This window comes from Bombus terrestris, chromosome 7, assembly GCF_910591885.1.
Source record: "Bombus terrestris chromosome 7, iyBomTerr1.2, whole genome shotgun sequence".
NCBI lineage: Eukaryota > Metazoa > Arthropoda > Insecta > Hymenoptera > Apidae > Bombus > Bombus terrestris.
In genome coordinates, this window is record NC_063275.1 from 24,006,770 (window position 1) to 24,023,993 (window position 17,224).

Genomic DNA, 17,224 nt, shown 5'->3' on the forward strand with positions numbered 1-17,224 from the left:
AAATGGATTCGATGATTTAAATAATTAGTTTTAATACTTGAAGACTATCATGGGTAAAAATTCATATCTTTTTTACGTTAAAAAACTGATAAAGTTAAATAAGTAGAGTTAGATGTTTTAGCGTTATTCCGCTCTAGATGAAAGATAGAAAAATTATTGTTACAAACAGTAACATTGGAATGGTATTTTTATTGGATGATAATATGAAAAATTTCCATGGAGTGAAATTATACTCATAATAGTTTTCCAAGATTTAATATTTGAATATGTTTTTAGATGTAGAAAGATATGTCTCTGGTATTTAAAAATGACCGATTGAACTAATTGTAAGAAGAATACCTTCCCTAAGAAATCAGACAGCAAGGAATCTGTTAAATCAGTCTCTCAAAATAATCCGTCGTGTAACTGAATTCAATACAAGCTTGAAAGCAATGCGATAAAACATAATAAGCTGATTGGAGAATCGAACGCAGGATCGCTCCGTAGAATTATATCAGATTCTTAATTCTCCCAGAAGAAAATGTTGAAAAGGAGAAAAGAACGCGCTACGTGCTGATTCTTACTCATGGCATTCGTCCCAACAACGTACGTGTCCGTAATGCTCGGTATAACATGAATTTACATGAGTTAGAAATTGTGAAGGGCCATCGCACAACGCCGCAGATTCGAGCGGCATTTTCGTGTAAACGGAGCGCAATCCTCTTGCTGGCGTTTTCGCGAATCGAGTTCGAGGATTAGCTCGATGAGAATACCGTGGCCAGGATTAAAACGAGACCACCAGTGGCCGTGGAAATCGATGTAATGCCGAACGATAATATCGCTGTATTTCCATTCGTCCGACCTTTCCGGCGCGAAAGGATGTAGCAAGCGGAAGATGAAAGTAGTAGCGGATTAACAATAATTAATAATAATTAGCGATTGATAAACCTTTCGTACGTCGTACAAATGACGCATCGTCGTTTGATCAGCTGGAAAATTCGTTAATCAGCGGCCGCTGATAGCGGTCTCCGCGTACATTATGAAATAGACGGAAATGTAGTACGATTTGGTTTGAACGAAATTTTTCTTCGTCGTTTTTCTCGATTACTAAATTATGAATATTTATGCATTTGTAAGAAATTTAACGAGGAAATGTATCTTCTATATATAGTATAAAATAAAGTTCCCGGTAAGCGTCTGTGTGTTTGGGCAAACCTCGTGAACCGTTGGACGAATTCTGACGTGGTCTTCGCAATTTTAAAAAGCAATTCTCCAGTAATGTTTAAACGCGTAAAGCGATATAACCACAGAGAGCTATGCGCAAATAGAAAATATAAACCAGAGACAGTTTACGGATATACTTAACGCAATAGCGATCTTCTTCGCTGCGATCGTGTTTTGCTCATAATACTGCTGCGATGTAGCGAGGCAAAACGAATATGATTCCTCCTGCGAGTACTCTCCGAGTCTTTCTCTCTTTAACGTGCGGCGTGTCAGAAGCTTCACGACTCCGTTATGCGATTCTACACAGTCAGGTATTTCTCATAGTATGAATAATAGACTTTGATCCGGTGTTAAGCAGCTTTTTATTGGTTACTTTGCTTCTCAATTCGATTTTGAGTTTGAGCCAGTAAGTAGATTATTTATCTTGATACCTCATAGCGTAAATAGTACATTTTTCATAGCATTGTTGTCATAAAAAAACTTGAGCTTGCTGTAAGAAGCTTTTTAGTTATTTTCGTTTTCGTCATTTTATTGAATAAACGTCTCCGTGCATATATTTATATATAATTTTTCGTTTTATTGTAACGTGATTGTAACGTTACCGACCTGAACGATTACCCATTACGCCGAGAAATCAAATGTACGTGGGTCACAGATCGAAAGCTACAAGAATTCATTTATCCATTCATTTATCATAGTAACAATGAAACCGACCAGGAAAGAGAATTTCGATTATCAAATAATTGAAAGAGAATGGCTTTACAAAGAGAAAGAGATTCCTCTGTTAAGCGAAACAATCGTCTATCTGTTAACAGTATTAGGGGAGAAGACGAGCAATTCGAATTGAAAGGACAAAATGTTCCTGGTTTGTGGCTCGATAAAGAATATTACGCTATGTATCCATAGCCATGTATTCATCCATAAAGTATAAAAATAAGAGTTCAGTTTCTACTATGGTACTATGTTTGTTGTCTGTCAATATCGTTCAGCTGCAAAGTAGAAAGATGAATCAAAAGGTATGCGTTATTCGCAAGGGAAGAACCTATCCCTTTAAACGTAAAATTCGTCTCGTGCCGTTCGCCAGTTTTATAATATTTAGTAGGCGAAACAAGTTTCTCTTCAAGTTTATATTTCTTCTAAAAGACGTAGGGTATGATATATGTACGTATACGTGTGTACATAAAAAATGGAGACGCGTGAAACGAAATTATGCCGAAGGAATTCATAGTAAAAATTCATAGTGAACGGCGTTATAATAAATAAAACATTCCACGAAGCTATTATTCTGAATTGCATCGTACACTTCACGCTATGACGTTGCTATAAAACATCTAAAACTCGAGTAAACACTTTGTAGTAACTTATAAACTCCTATGAGCTCGAGATATTTATTTAAATCGATGAAAACGAATTCATTTTTGCATACTACAACATCCTAAATATATTTTCATTTCTGTGATTCAGAACTATTAACACGGAATCAACTAGAAATATTATTCGCATAGTATGAAAGAAATTTCGAGTCTTTCAGGGTACAGGCTGATCTTACACATTAACGTGTTAGGACCAAACAAGGCGTTCAAGCGATCACGTTTGCCGGAAATTTAATGGCCGCTTGAGTAACGTAGTTCTTTTGAAGTAGTTCTTTTACCCTCTCTGCGCGCGTTTTATACAAAATGCTGCGGAGAACCCGAGGAAAATGTTACTGAGCGTGAAATCTTAAAAACTTGGTTTACCAGGAAAAATTTATATTCAAGAGATCTGCGGATATGCCAGATACATGCTTCGATTTCGTTCGATTAAAAATTCCAAATCGTATTGTGCTGTCGTTATTTTCTTTACACGAATCACAGAATTCGTGTTTTTTGTTTGTTTGTATCTGAGACTAGCTTTTAGCTTAGTTTATTTTACTTTCGTTGCCTTCTCTTAAATTAAAAACCACATTAAAAATTCAACAGATTATTTTTTATTATCGACAGAATTAATTCTGTTGCTATACAAATTAAGATAAAAATTATGAAAAATTTTTCTTTACAATTTTTATTTACAGTATTATTATTGCATCCAGTATATTCTATTTATATAATCAGAGTTTATGCACAATTTATCTAATTTAATAAAAGAAATCATCATCAAGAAATTAATTCTTCTCTTCTCGGAAATTTTCCACTGAAATCGCGTTTCGAGCGAACATTTCAGCTGCTATACCGGAAATTAAAAGACAATGGCAAAAAAAAAGAAGGAATTCGCGTAACGTTCCACGTTAAATCTCATATCGTTTCATCGCTCGCAAGTTCACCGCCCCTGGTGTCCTAAATTCGACCTCTATCTCTAGCGAAGGCTATGATGAGTCCGCCCGTGTATCTTTCTCCGCTCGATTTAATTCTAGAATCCCTCGTCCGCGATGATACATGAGACGTCTGATGCATCTGGCAAGAGTGTGACTGCCAATGCAGCTGAATTCTTTTATATAAGAGCAAACCAAACGTAAACGGAACGTGTCGTTCGAGTAGATTAAAAATCACCCTCGCGTGTGGTTGAACCTCCTATTCTTACTATTGATGTATTTTCAAAGAGACGCGTCGGTTCGCGGGTAGATATTTTTTCAAAATAAATAAATTCAACGAGACCATTTTTCAAATTCGATATGTTAAAACATTTATTATCTTCTATCGAATTATTTCCTAATCAACTGGTAAAAAAAAATTGCGATCGAGTAAAATAATTTCTTTCAGACGTTAGAAGAAATTCTCATCGCGATAGAGATCTATTTTCTAAGGAATTTAAATTACCCTTCTGTGAATCGAAATTTATTTTGAAACATTGTCTCCTATTAAACAAGTTGTTTGTAGACACGGTAGACATCGGTGATCCGCGTTATTAAATTTTTATAATCATTGGGATAAGACAAATTTTATTGTCAGAAAAAGTGCGCAAATACAATATGATATTTTGCAGAAATTAAAAACTTGTTAATACAATTTTCTATTTTACATCTATTTTATTTGCTATAGAAACACGTGGAAGTGTAATTATTCCTTTGTATCTGTATAAAAGTGATTCGTATAAAATGGTGTTTTGTTCTCGTTTTACTCTCGCAGCGACATTAACTATCGATGTCGAACAGGAAGACCATTTTCAAGGCGAGTGACATCGAAATAAAGTGATTCTCGTCGTTGGAAACTCCAGGACTTGCTGTTTCTCCATTAACCTTATCTCTTTTCTTAGATTTGTTTTGCAGTATCTTCATTCTTTCCTTTTCTATGCACACGATTCTACAAACATGGAAACGTTCCGCTCTAAGGAAATCTAAAGAGAGAAGAATCGATTTTGCCTTTAGAGACTTGGTTACGCCTCCCAATGATCGAACAAGAGACGAGAGTTTACGCTTACTCCGAAAGAACTTCGAATATGCCAAAAGCTTCGCTCCTGGGAAAGGACCCTGTTACCTAAAATGTTTCTTTCTTGCTGCTCAAGCCCCTAATATCGAGGTCCATTTTCGGAATAGAACATAAGACCAGTTTCTTCTGAATGAAATTGAGCATAAGGGTACTTCCTTCTTGTATGAATATACCAGAAAATATAGAAAAATTCATCCTATTTTGTTTTTTTTTTTTTTTTTATTAAGGGACAATGGAAATACTTCGTGCAAAGTTTGAGGAAAATGTGCAAAATTTATGGTTTCTGTCATTATCTAATTTCTTTTGTTTGTTTCACTGATTGACTAACCTATGTACTGCTTCATTTATGAGTTCTTAATTAATGAATTATAAAGGATTTTGGATTCCAGAAACTTCAGAAATGTAAATATTATACACCAACCTAGAAAATACGCATGATCGACCAAAAGCTTGGAAATTGTCACGATCTTATCACATTGAACTTTCTTCCTGATTTTTATTATTAATTTAATTACTATTACAGATGTCGATATGCATATTCAATATTCTTTTATTCCTGTAGATTTGACGTGCTTTCTAGCGTAATTAAATTTTAAGTTACATAATTTATTTTCCAATTCTTAGGTTCTACGTGTCAGTTATCGTTAGATTTTATGACACGCAATGATTCTAAACTTCCACAAACATGAACAAACGTGATAGCAGCAGTGAAGAAAGAGTTGAAGAAATTTAAATTTGATCCTTTGAATCGAAACTTTTCCTTGAATACCTCTCCTCCCTCCCCCCACAAAAAAAAGAAATAAAAAGAAAAGAAAATGCATTTATACGGTAGAGTCGAGTCGAATGGAAATCGAGGAAAATTGCAAATTTGCTCGGATGAATTCAAATATTTAAGGATATAGATTTAGATTTGAATCGATACTCGGCAGAGTGGGACGATGTTTTTATTTGGAAACCGTTTAAATATCTGTGAGCGTTCTGTGACCAGTGCACGAGCTTCGAGTAAATACAAGTGAACAGAACCAATCATAACCGCAGCTCGGGCAATTTTCAACATTCCCGTGCCGCTTCTGTCGTGACTCTTTCAATTACAGCGATTCCATCGCTAACTCGGCCACGAGCGAACATTCAACCGGGTTCGCGATATTTCTTCTTTCTTCCTCTCGACCAGGCCGCTTTCTTTTCGACCTTGTACTTTATCCGACAATCGAAATTTTTAATTACACCGCGCAGGGAAATAATCTCGCGAAAACCACGGACTTCCACAACCTCCGCTTTCTAATTATCCGTAAAATAACGCAACCTTCCAGCTGACACTTGTCGACATTGTACGTCGACGAAAGAAAGTAAAACTTTGTAGACGGTTTCCCTTTCGCAATTATGAAAGGAAAGTTTTCGATGGAAAAAATTCAAAGGGAATTCGTCCAAAGGAAGGAACCGGGTTTAAGTACTTCGTTGACTTAAATTAATTAATCGAACGCCTGTCTGTTTGTACTTAGAAACTAATTTTCTTCAGGATTTTTAAATATTTTATCATTCAGATCTCATTAGTATGAATTACTAATATTCTCGAAATAGAATTCTTCATCCGTTTCGTGGGATTTTATACAAGTCAAAATATATGTAGAATATTGTGTATGGTAAATATCAGTACATAGCAAATTGTTTGTTTCGTTTATTAAAAATATTTATATCCAGGGCATTGAATACTTGCAGAGTTAATTCATAACTGAGTAAATCGCTCTGATTTTAAGTTTACAATTTCGGAAAGAAAGAAGCAAGAACTACTTGTCGAACGATAATCCTTCATTTTCACATGACGTTTCTGTTTTTATGGAAAGAAACTCATAGGAAAATTTTCATCTAAAACATAAGGATATTTATAATTATAATTTGAAATCGATGACGTCGATGGCGTTAAATTCCTTAGCGTCACTTTGATGTTGGGGACTTGTTTAATTCGACCTTGGAACCGAGACATTCTCTTCGCGTTATCCTTAATTCAAGGAATCTGTCGTGGGTGGAAGGTCGAGGAACTCGGCTAGGCATCGCCTCGTGGTTGAATGTTCAACGACCCCAAGGGTGACGTTGGGCGCGCGCATGACTCTTGGCTGGCGCCAGTCAACTTTCATGACCCTGAAGTCTCACAAGTCCCTCGATCATGATCAGGTTTATGTTTATCTATTCTTTACTATTATTTATTTGCGATTTCAAATTGATGCCATTTGAGGCTGACATTCTTAGGTGACGATAAGAATCTTCGAAAAGGATTTAATGTACAAAGAATGTTTCTTAAGAATAAATAGATATACTTGAAAAACGTTCACTCTGTTATTTTGAATGTGGTTGTGTAAGCTACATAAACGTATTTATAATTAAAAGTGGTGTACTTTGCAGGAAAAATTTATCACAATAATTCGTAAAAATTCATAAGTTTGGCATGTTGTTTAAACAAATTGAGACAGTTACGCTTTCCAAAATATTCCGAGAGATATGTTTCCAACCCTAACTTTAAGAGTCGTTTTCATCTTTTAAATGTAGACGATTCACAAGAAAAATTCAATATAAGTTACAAATTCTAGTATCTTTGAAACGACAAGCTTGTGTTGCGACAAGCAACAGAAGCCATTTATCAAACTGTTAATGTACTGACAAAGATAATAAAATTCTTGAATAAAATATTGAATAAAATGAAATACAACCTTCAAATTCGTAAAATAGATGTACTCTTGCTCAAGCTTATCGAAAGCTCCGTGAGAAAAATGTACGAACCGCAATTGAGAAATAGTACAAGTAATGCGATATTCGAATCGAAGTTATTTTTCGCAAGGAGCTTCTTACATGATACACGTTGTAGCTTAACGTGCACGTTCGATCAATTGGCGTGGAAAATTGATTCGCGTTTAATCCATGTCATGAATTTCGTTTCGGTCTCACGCACGCGTCGATCGCATTCCTCCGCGAGAGGAATTTCAATTTCTGAAACCGTTCCGTTGTCAACTGGTTACTGTCGAGTTAGTCGTGCGTCATTCTTGAAGTTCGTGTTTACGGTTCAACAATTTTCGAGTTATTCCACGCGATGTAGTCGTCGAAATCGATTCATTATTCGCGATCACGACCTTACGAATCGAATTACTTTTAATGCCTTTGCCTACATTGTCCTCGAAGCATCGAAGCTTTCCTGCAAAACGCATTTGCCGTTACGTTCGACATATTTTGTAATTTCGTGGATTTTGATCGCGGTTTATAAAAGCTCTGGTTGTGAAAATGTGTCACATACAAATTTATGCAAATTGACGTAATTAGGGAATATGGGGATGGAAAATTCGGCACCGAAGCATGAAGCACTTTTCGAATATCTGTCGTAATTAGACTGTGGATTTTTATGTATATTCACGTTTTCGACAATATGACAATTTGAGAAAATAGAACCTCGATAAAAGATTGTTTTATCTACCAAGCACTATACAAAGCACTACACTTTGATTTTATATATTTTTTCATATCATGTATATTTTGTGTAATTTTGCGCTTTTAAATTTCCTATGAACGTGAATATAAATAAGAATTCATAGTCCAGTTGTAATGTTTGGTACGATTTAATGTAGTAATTTGTAAGTTTCCAATTACACAGAAATAACATCTATGTGAGTCAATAAGTCAAAGCGCTCGTTCCACTTTCTGAGATTTTCTAAATTTTAGATGCTTATCGTATCAACGCTGTATCGTATACAATCTCATTACTTTTCTTTACTTTTTATTCTGTGCAGTTAACCAATGTGACAAATGACGTACTCATACAATATATTTAGAACACATATAGAGGAAAGTTTTACCGTCCTTTGTAATCTATTTAAAAACTCCTAAACAATTTATAGACTTCTTGAAAATTACCGACGAATTTGATTAATTTTAAAAGAAATTTACTTTTCTCAACCGCGTCATTGTTCCAGCAAATCAGTGATATAACTAAAGAGTATTTAAAATTTCCACGCCCTTCAAGCCTTTTCCAAGCGATCTCCAGTTCCCATTCTCTGACGAAGAAACAAAGAAACGTACTACCCCAGTGACAAGTAGCAACCTCTAATTCGTTTCCGAGTTTCACGTTAATCGAGTTATTTGTTGCATTTAAATAAACGTTCCAGCAACAAGAAACGATACAAATTTCAGCGGAGCTAGCGGAACGTTAATACAGAGGAACGGGACGCGAAAAAGCAACGACGTTCGCGATAAGAAATCCTCGAAAGGATAGGAATGAAAAGAATAATAGCGAGATCCGGACAGCTGTCAGCCGAAATTGAATTTTCCTCGTGGATTTCGCGACATGAACTACGAAGTTGCGAATTGAACTCGCTCGCTTTGTCTCCCGTTTCTATTTACCTCTCTCAGTTACAGTGTCGCAATTCCAGAAAACTGATTAGTGGTAACAACTGAATGCGTTTAAGTTGTCGTATAACAAAGGTGCAACGAAATATGTGGATTCCAAGTGTCGTACTCTGCGTGGTGTTAACAGCCTCTTATTTTCCAGATGGAGAATTACAAAGTTCACGATTCATATACGATCGGATATTTTAATGGTAGTTGATTTTTTAGTTTCTAATTGATATGTATTTATGGAAGTGTTTTTACGAATGCCAAATTAGTTCTGTATCTATAGATTTTTCTTCTAACAGGTCGCTAAGTACTCTAATCTCAAATAAATTCCTGCTTTATGATTTAAAAAAAAGATGGTATCTGTAACTTTGCATGATTTTATTAGATAATCAAAATTATTTTAATAAACGAATACATCTATAAATAAAAGTAGGATTTTGTTAAAAATATTTCGCAAAAATATGAAAAATTGTTTTCCAACAGAAGATTAAGCGACAAAGCTGATTTATTTTTTCGATTTCGATTCAACATTTTATAATTTTAATACGCCTTCTGTAAGCTTCCTGTTTCATAATATCTGCCTGTATTTTTACACATTTTCTAATATTTGTTTGCTTTATAAAGCTTATAGTTTTAAAATTAAAAAATAATCCACTAGTATTGCAAACGTACGTTTCTCGTGTTTCAACGGAAAACTTAACTATATTAGACCCTTTGCGAAGGTCTCCCCAAGTATAATTTCGATCCAACAGGAATCCTTGCAAAATTAAAGCGAGACTTCGCGAAGGCAGTCCCTTGCGTGAGTGCAAGGGAAAAAGCGTCGAGTTCAAATGTAGCGACTAACGACGTTAACACGTTGCAAACGAGCCCGTCGGGGAGCATTATCTAAACGAAGGGCTCACCTTCTGGGAACCTAGATAAATTGCCGTTTATTATCTCGGAGAAGAGATATTTATAGATTACAATTTCTGCAATCCTTGCGTAGTGCTATACTTGGATATATCGAAAATTATGCTCGATGAAATTACATTTGAAAGTCTCCGAATTATTTGAACAGGATATCACTGTTTAGAGTCTAAGTTTCAGCTATTAAAATTGACTTCGGGGAAAATTTAATTAGAGATTAATTATTGAAAATTTGATTGGCGAAAATATTTTTAAACAATATCGTTAGTATCGTTTATATAACGTCACGAGTAAGACGACGTCTTCTTTCAAATTCGTTATGCTTTTTTCTTTCTTAAATTTTAATTTTTCATGATTCAAGAAAACAGGTTTTTAAATTTCCATTGCCCGAGATTCCCAGCGAATATTCACCTGAATATTTGCCTGCTGTCCACCCTTAACGTTCTTCTCCCTCTATCCTCATAAATAACACGAAAATAAAACTTCTCCCTATATTTCTTTTTCGTCTTATCTCCCTACTGCATCCTGTCTCCCCAAAGAGCGAACGAAAATAAAAACTGACCGACGGGTCAGGTCCGGAGTATAAAAGTTTTCAAACCTAAGTTTCACGCAGAGGCGTTTAAAGGGAAGGAAATTGATAATACCGGCACGGGTGTCAGTATTTTCCGAACTGTTTAGCGTACATGGGAGCAAAGATCCGGGCTCCATCGACCGACGAAGATTTCAATGACAAAAAGGAAGTGAACTTACTCATCCATGTCGGAATCTTTGGCTACTCGACAGTGAACACCACGATCCACTAGACATTTTCCGGTCACAGGATCTGGAGGCGCGAGATTGATGTAGGGCGGCTCCTCCAAGAAGGTTATTTTCAAATAAAACTTCTCCGGCACTCCTTGCGGTGGTGTATGAGTTTTTCCTGGCCAGACGATGTCCTTGATGTCCAAACCTTCCTTCTTCCAGGATTTCCACACGCCGATCTGTTACCACAAATGAGACGAAAGATTGATAAATCAGAAGGTTGTTTCGCTTGATAGATGATACGTAATACTGGCTATCGCAGAGACACGTGTTCTGAGCATTTCTCTTAATACAACGTCCATTTTTCTCTGTGCTTACAGTGGACGACAAAAATAAATGGACTGGTAGTGGGAAGAGGGATCAACCAAGTTTCGTTAAATATTGCTTGTTTGCACAAAAATGTAAATATTAATTTCCATTATTTACCAAATAGCTCATGCACTATAAATATGTACGATAAATGAAACTTGAATTTATAACGCTAACGCTATCTACTGTCACTGCCTGTCCACTTACATTTGTCCTGTATGTATTTTTATCTATATATCTGACTGTATGTATGTAATTTGTGCGACAGGAAGATAGTTTTGCTATTCCGTTCAGTATCAAATACACGTTAACGTTTTATACTATTTGAGACTTGTCTATGATTGAGAGAAAATATCCAGGAGCCGACATTTACGGATATTGGTAAGGTTCTGATGGTACAGTATTCATATTTTTTATCTTGCAATCAGTGCCATTTTTCCATTTCGCACATTGTTCTCTGAAATACTTTTTACGCGGAATCTTATCTCTCCGATTGATCTTTCAACGTTAATCGGCAATAATAGCCACGAATTGCTTCATTTAACGCAAACACAATGCATCGGTAATTTCGGATAAGAGATTGCTTAACCCTTATCACTCCAATTGGAAACGTAGCTGTCAAACGCAAGACAGGATCGGAGTGATGAGGATTAATTTCGTGATAGTTAACAAGTTCAGTGTTAATAGAATTTCCATTACTTATACGATGTGTCAGTAATTAATTTTCGTACAAATTTTGTCTTTATATCGTACAACCTGATAAATTCAACACTTTGTACAAACTCTGTAGCTTTTCCCTCCTATCAACTGGAGTTTGATATTTAGCGAACGTTTTGAATGAAAAAATACGAAAGTATAGAGAGAACAGAAGCCTTGAAAGTATTGATTGATTCGATATTCGTGTTATTGTTAATGTTTGAGAAAATATATCATTTTAATACATGAAACCTATCTATCAAAATGCCAGTATAATAAGAGAGTTTAATTTGATACGAATGATATAAAAAGTACAAATTATTAAATTTATGAAAATATTTTCCGACGTTTTATTACCAGTTCATTTTTATCTCTGTCAGGCAATTATAGATTATTTATCGCGTGCTTATAAATATGACAAACAATATACCTATTTATAACCGTAATACGGTTAATTATGGAGAAGTTCAGAACACGTTCGTTACAAGTTATTTTTTTTATCAACAGACTGTTATTTCTTTCGGAGGAAATAAAGTCACGAGAATTATGGAAGCTGGGTTTCAAGTGCGGTCAAAGAATACTGCGACGTTCGCCCTGACTCGACAGTCCGCGAATCGTTTGTAATTTGTTCAGCATGCGAAAAATCGCGATCGTGAGTTTTGCTTCCACGTTGCATCAGCAAACTCGACAAACTAAATAAAAGTTCAATGTGTAGTATGTAAACGCATTGTAAATTTTATTCCTTCTCTTTCCCTTTTTAATGCAAAATGTGCCTGTAAAGTTACCATCATTATTCAAAAAAATTCCTATACTTCCATAAAATTTTCTATTGAAAAAATCTCTTTTGTATCTTTTCAGTTACCGTGAACAGCGTAACTGAACCAGTAACCATAGACTCTACATATAAATCATTTTTTACCGCCACTAACCCAAACAATTTGTCACTGTTGCAATCATCCTATTACAGAACCCGTGGTTACTGGTCCAGTTATGCTCTTCAAGCTGTTCGTTCTGTTCTCTAATTTCTGTCAACGATGCTTCATACTTGAGAATAGTTGCTATCTCAAAATCGAGCTAATTGTGAGAAACGATGCAGCATTGTCATAGAATGTTATCCGTAGCGTAGATACGATGCAACATTATCGTGTTTCTGTTGTGCGGAAATAAGGGGAATGTATAATTAGCGGAATCCACAAGGGCTCGGGCTCCTCGTCCTATTTAATTACAAAGTTTCACTCTAGATTACCGCTATTCGTCGCGACATATCCTGTCTTTCGACTCGGAAACAGGATGGATCCTATACCACACTCTCATTGAACAAACAGCGAGGAATTCTCTATTGGTGTCTCATCTTTCTTGGACATGTTGCTGTCTAACGTTGTTACTTGTTTTCGCTCAAAGCGATAAAGATAGAAAAAATAAGAAACACATGGCAACACATCCCGACAGAAACAAATACTCGTTCGATGATAGCGACTAGTTGCTGGTAACAAATGCTTTGAGATCGGAAGAAAATCCAAATATTCCTTTGATTACGTTGCTTTGCGTGAACGAAATGTTTCTAAAAATTGAAATTTGTCGCGTACCGTTTGAAACACGAAGCGACAAACGCGCAATAAAAAGTTCCTTGTTGCTGCTTCAGTGAAGGTGGAATTTTTACTTTCAGCTATCACGATAGCATTTCGCGTGCGATTTATTAACACGCAGTGGCTTTTATAAAGTATCTCCTATCTGTTGTCAATATGCTCCGAAAGGTTTGAAACACGTGCGTATGTACGTATGTTCGGTCGAATTCGTTGAAACAGGCTGATGCAAATATTTGTCAGTTTTTGATATTTTCCAGCATATTTATTTGTTCTGGTGGTGGAAAATCGATACTATTTTATTTACTTTATGCATGACTGCGTATTCTTCCTTGCTAAGTTTCGGAAAAAGCTAAAATAGAAAGCTTGGTAATATGCAATGCCAATTCTCGTTGCAATTTATATTTTAAATATGAGACGGGACATGCTTTCCGAAGGTAGAATAGCGTCGAAGTAAGACATTACGAAACTTTTTAGCTTGTTATATGAAAAATGAATCTCCCGATTTCGGTCGCAATAAAAATAATCTGTTCATCTTAAACCTATCCAAGGCATGTTAAATCATTTTCAAACGTTGTTAACTTTTTCATTCGCAGTTAAAGAACTTATCAAAGTCATAACTAACTTAATTAGACGAACCAACAAAAGCGTCTTCACTGGCGAGTATAATTGGAAGACTAAGGATTATAATGGCGTAAGTCCACTACTAGTTTTCGTAAAATAACATTCCGTGTTTATCATTATAATAAATTCATTATATTTTTTCAAGCCATGAGAACTCATCGCAGCAAACAACCAAGTTATAACTTAATTAATTAGCAAACTCGAGGGATGAAACTTTCAAAAGTTGAAATACGTAACTAAATTCGCATTCTCGATACACATACATTATGATTTTTAAGTCGTTACTTAGTTCTATCTCTTCCTTTCTCTTAAATGGAATTATAATATTATGGATAGTACGATATAAATAATTGTGTTCCTTCGAGATTATTTTAAAAGTATAACAAGAGTAAAATATTTGAAAACTCTGATATTTCTAGTATTAGAAATCGATGCAAATAAATAAAAGGCTAGAAACGACGTTCTCAGCTGCGTAATACGATCCGTTTCGACCAACTGTATTCTGACCAACTCTATTCTGACCATGTGAAAACATCGTGGATACGAGGTTGGCGAATACGAATTGAAAGTAGATGATCTATCGACCGTATCGTTTTCCCCAGATCGCATCGACCCGAATTTTCCTGGGATTTATTTAACAGCGGGTCGAATGAAATTGCCCCTCCGGCCAGGAAATTCCTCTTTAAAGGGATCAACCCGCGAGAAAACGTCATATATTTTCGACGAACAATAGAGAGGCCAGGGTTGTGCAGAATTTTCGAACGAAACTTCACAATCTGTGAACGAAGCGGAGGGAAAATTGCGAACGAGGTGAGAAAGAGACCATCTGCAAGTTCATCGTCGTTACGAATATGTAATAGGAGGAGAAAGAGGGCGTCTCCTGTGTGCGATCGGCCGACATTCGAATATTGGAATCCGATACAGATACAGGTCGAACGTGTCGCGATGAAAATTCATTCGCGCCACCTCCGCATCTCTTCATCCGACTCAGCATCATCGATTCGAAGGCAAATGGCAATTTTTTAACCCTCTTTTCGGCCATGGAATAAATCGACCGGCAATTTTTCGCGTCACATTCTGTTCAAATCTCTCAGCTTCTCGGACAGAATTCTCTGTCTCAGAATTGTTTTCATAAGAAAAAAAAAAAAAAAAAAAAAAAAAAATGAAAGCCATACGAACAAATAAACAGCGTGTTTGTTTCTTACGTTGTGTTTTTAATAAAGGCTCGGCGAGGTTCTTTGCAGTCGTAATTGCGTAGGTTGATTAAAATACTTTTGGATAGTTGAGATATATCAAAGCTATTGTTGGTATATTTTTCAAAGAGTTGTTTCATGGTAACATTTTATACGAGTAAACGCACAGCGGTTGGATGTTCAGTTATTTGGATATTGAAATCGGATACATTTGAAGTCAGTTTTCCGATACATTTGAAACGAACGTTGCAACATAGAATAAATATTATTTACATGGCAAGAACAGTTAAACCTAAATGAAATTTTTCACGTTAAAAAGTCGCGTAAGTGAATAATAATCGAATGTCAAATGTTTGTTTGCAAGTTTTCTATAATAATCATAGTACACATAATATACATAATAATAATTTAAATTTCAATCAATTCCTAATCAAGGTACACGTTTGTAATTATTTAATTATACCGTATAATCCTATTATATTGTATTACATTAATTGTATTAATTACTCAAACAAGTATACCAACAACGTTACTATATAAAAAAGAAAATTTGATATCGTATCAGCATCCCTATGATCGAATACAATCGTTCGTTTGAAACGAGTGTTGCCATCCGAAAGGTTCCAATTGAAATTCAGATTACAAACAGAACAAACGGTATGCCGTTTTAGATTTACAGGGCGACACGCTCAGATCCAGCTGCCAACGAAATTAATGTAAATAATGTTCCCTGTCAAGCCGGCTTACTGAGACGGGAGGAAATAGCAGGGCTCGCTAGTACACAGTTATATCTATGCGTCGCTGACCGATGATTAATTCCGTGTGCTGCCTTTCGCGAGTATCATTCCAACCCTCTCATCAGGCTGCAACCAGTTTCTCTTGTTTGTTGGCACATTGGCACGCCACAGTTCGAAATACACGATCGAATAATCGTATTATCTCTATCTAGATCTTGTGTTTGACTGACTACTTTAATCGCTTTCCAAGACATCCTATAAATGATAGTCACAAAATAATAAATAATAATAATCAATAGTATGATTATACTGTTTTCAGATTGGCGTTGTTATCGTGTTACATCTGTAGCGATGTTTATTATTTTTATCTTCGTTTATCACCTTACTTTTAATGGTCTTCATTTTTATTTATTATTTTACTGTTTATTATTCGTACTATTGTTTTGCTGTTGTTTATATTTACTTCTTAATCGATGGAATATATCAAGCATTTTAGTCGATTCGCGAATTTTTTGTGCTCTTTAGAGGTTGAGTCACTTACAGACACTCGGTAAACAATATTCTCGAGATACTCAAATTTCTCATATTTCAAGATATTGCTATTGTCTGATATTTCCACTGGTAGTACTGAATAGTTTTCCTGCAATTGTGAACAGGAAGACGCAAGTGAGTTGCAATGACGAAATGAAAAGGAATACAGAAATAGAAGAATTGTGTCGATAAGAAAGACAGCGTGGGTAGAATGGAAAAGAAAAATATTAACAATGAAATAAAACAGGACAGGGGCATCGAAAAGAAAATGCCAGCGACACAAAAAGACAGTAAAAAGATGACGGAAGGAATATCGCCAGGATACAAGGAAAAATGATGTTTCTATAAGTAAAAATACGTCGAGTATATTGAAAGACGTTTCTGAACGAATACGACTTTCAAATTCTTAGAATATCGTACGATTCTATCCCAAGAGGAACATGCCAGAAATTTGAGAATGGACGATGCAAAGTAGAGCTGCGAAGCTAACTGTGCACATGTATGCATAACTAGACTTTGTCGTATGCTGCATTAGTACGTACAATATGCTCGGTTTAAATGGAATTAAAATATAACAAAACAAAATTTAAATGCAGGCGACATGTCGGTTGTAAAAGTTCACTTCTCCAGCATGATTTATGCAACAGACGCGAGTAGTTAGTATCCTGACAACGTTTTAATGCCAGCTACAATGATACGCGATAAAAAGTGTAGATTTTTATTTGAAAATATAATTGTGACTTCTCCGCAGCTTTTTCTAACCAGAAGTTTCTATAATTAGGAAATTAAAGATTCATGAAGATAATTCCAGTTAGGTCAGTTTTAGTCCTTACCTGCAACATTCGCTTGAAACACTTTTTCTTTTG

The 17,224-nt window shown here is 35.5% G+C and overlaps 1 protein-coding gene across 13 annotated transcripts in view; it reads right to left on the reverse strand.

Annotated features, from left to right (window-relative positions):
* LOC100643486 (glutamate receptor ionotropic, NMDA 2B) overlaps positions 1–17,224 on the reverse strand; it is a 360,187-nt gene that overhangs the window by 39,039 nt on the left and 303,924 nt on the right. For all 13 annotated transcript variants that reach the window (XM_048407837.1, XM_048407845.1, XM_048407842.1 and 10 more), the window contains one exon: positions 10,635–10,864. In XM_048407837.1, coding sequence (XP_048263794.1) covers positions 10,635–10,864 — 230 coding nt within the window. The remainder of the gene's footprint in view (positions 1–10,634; positions 10,865–17,224) is intronic.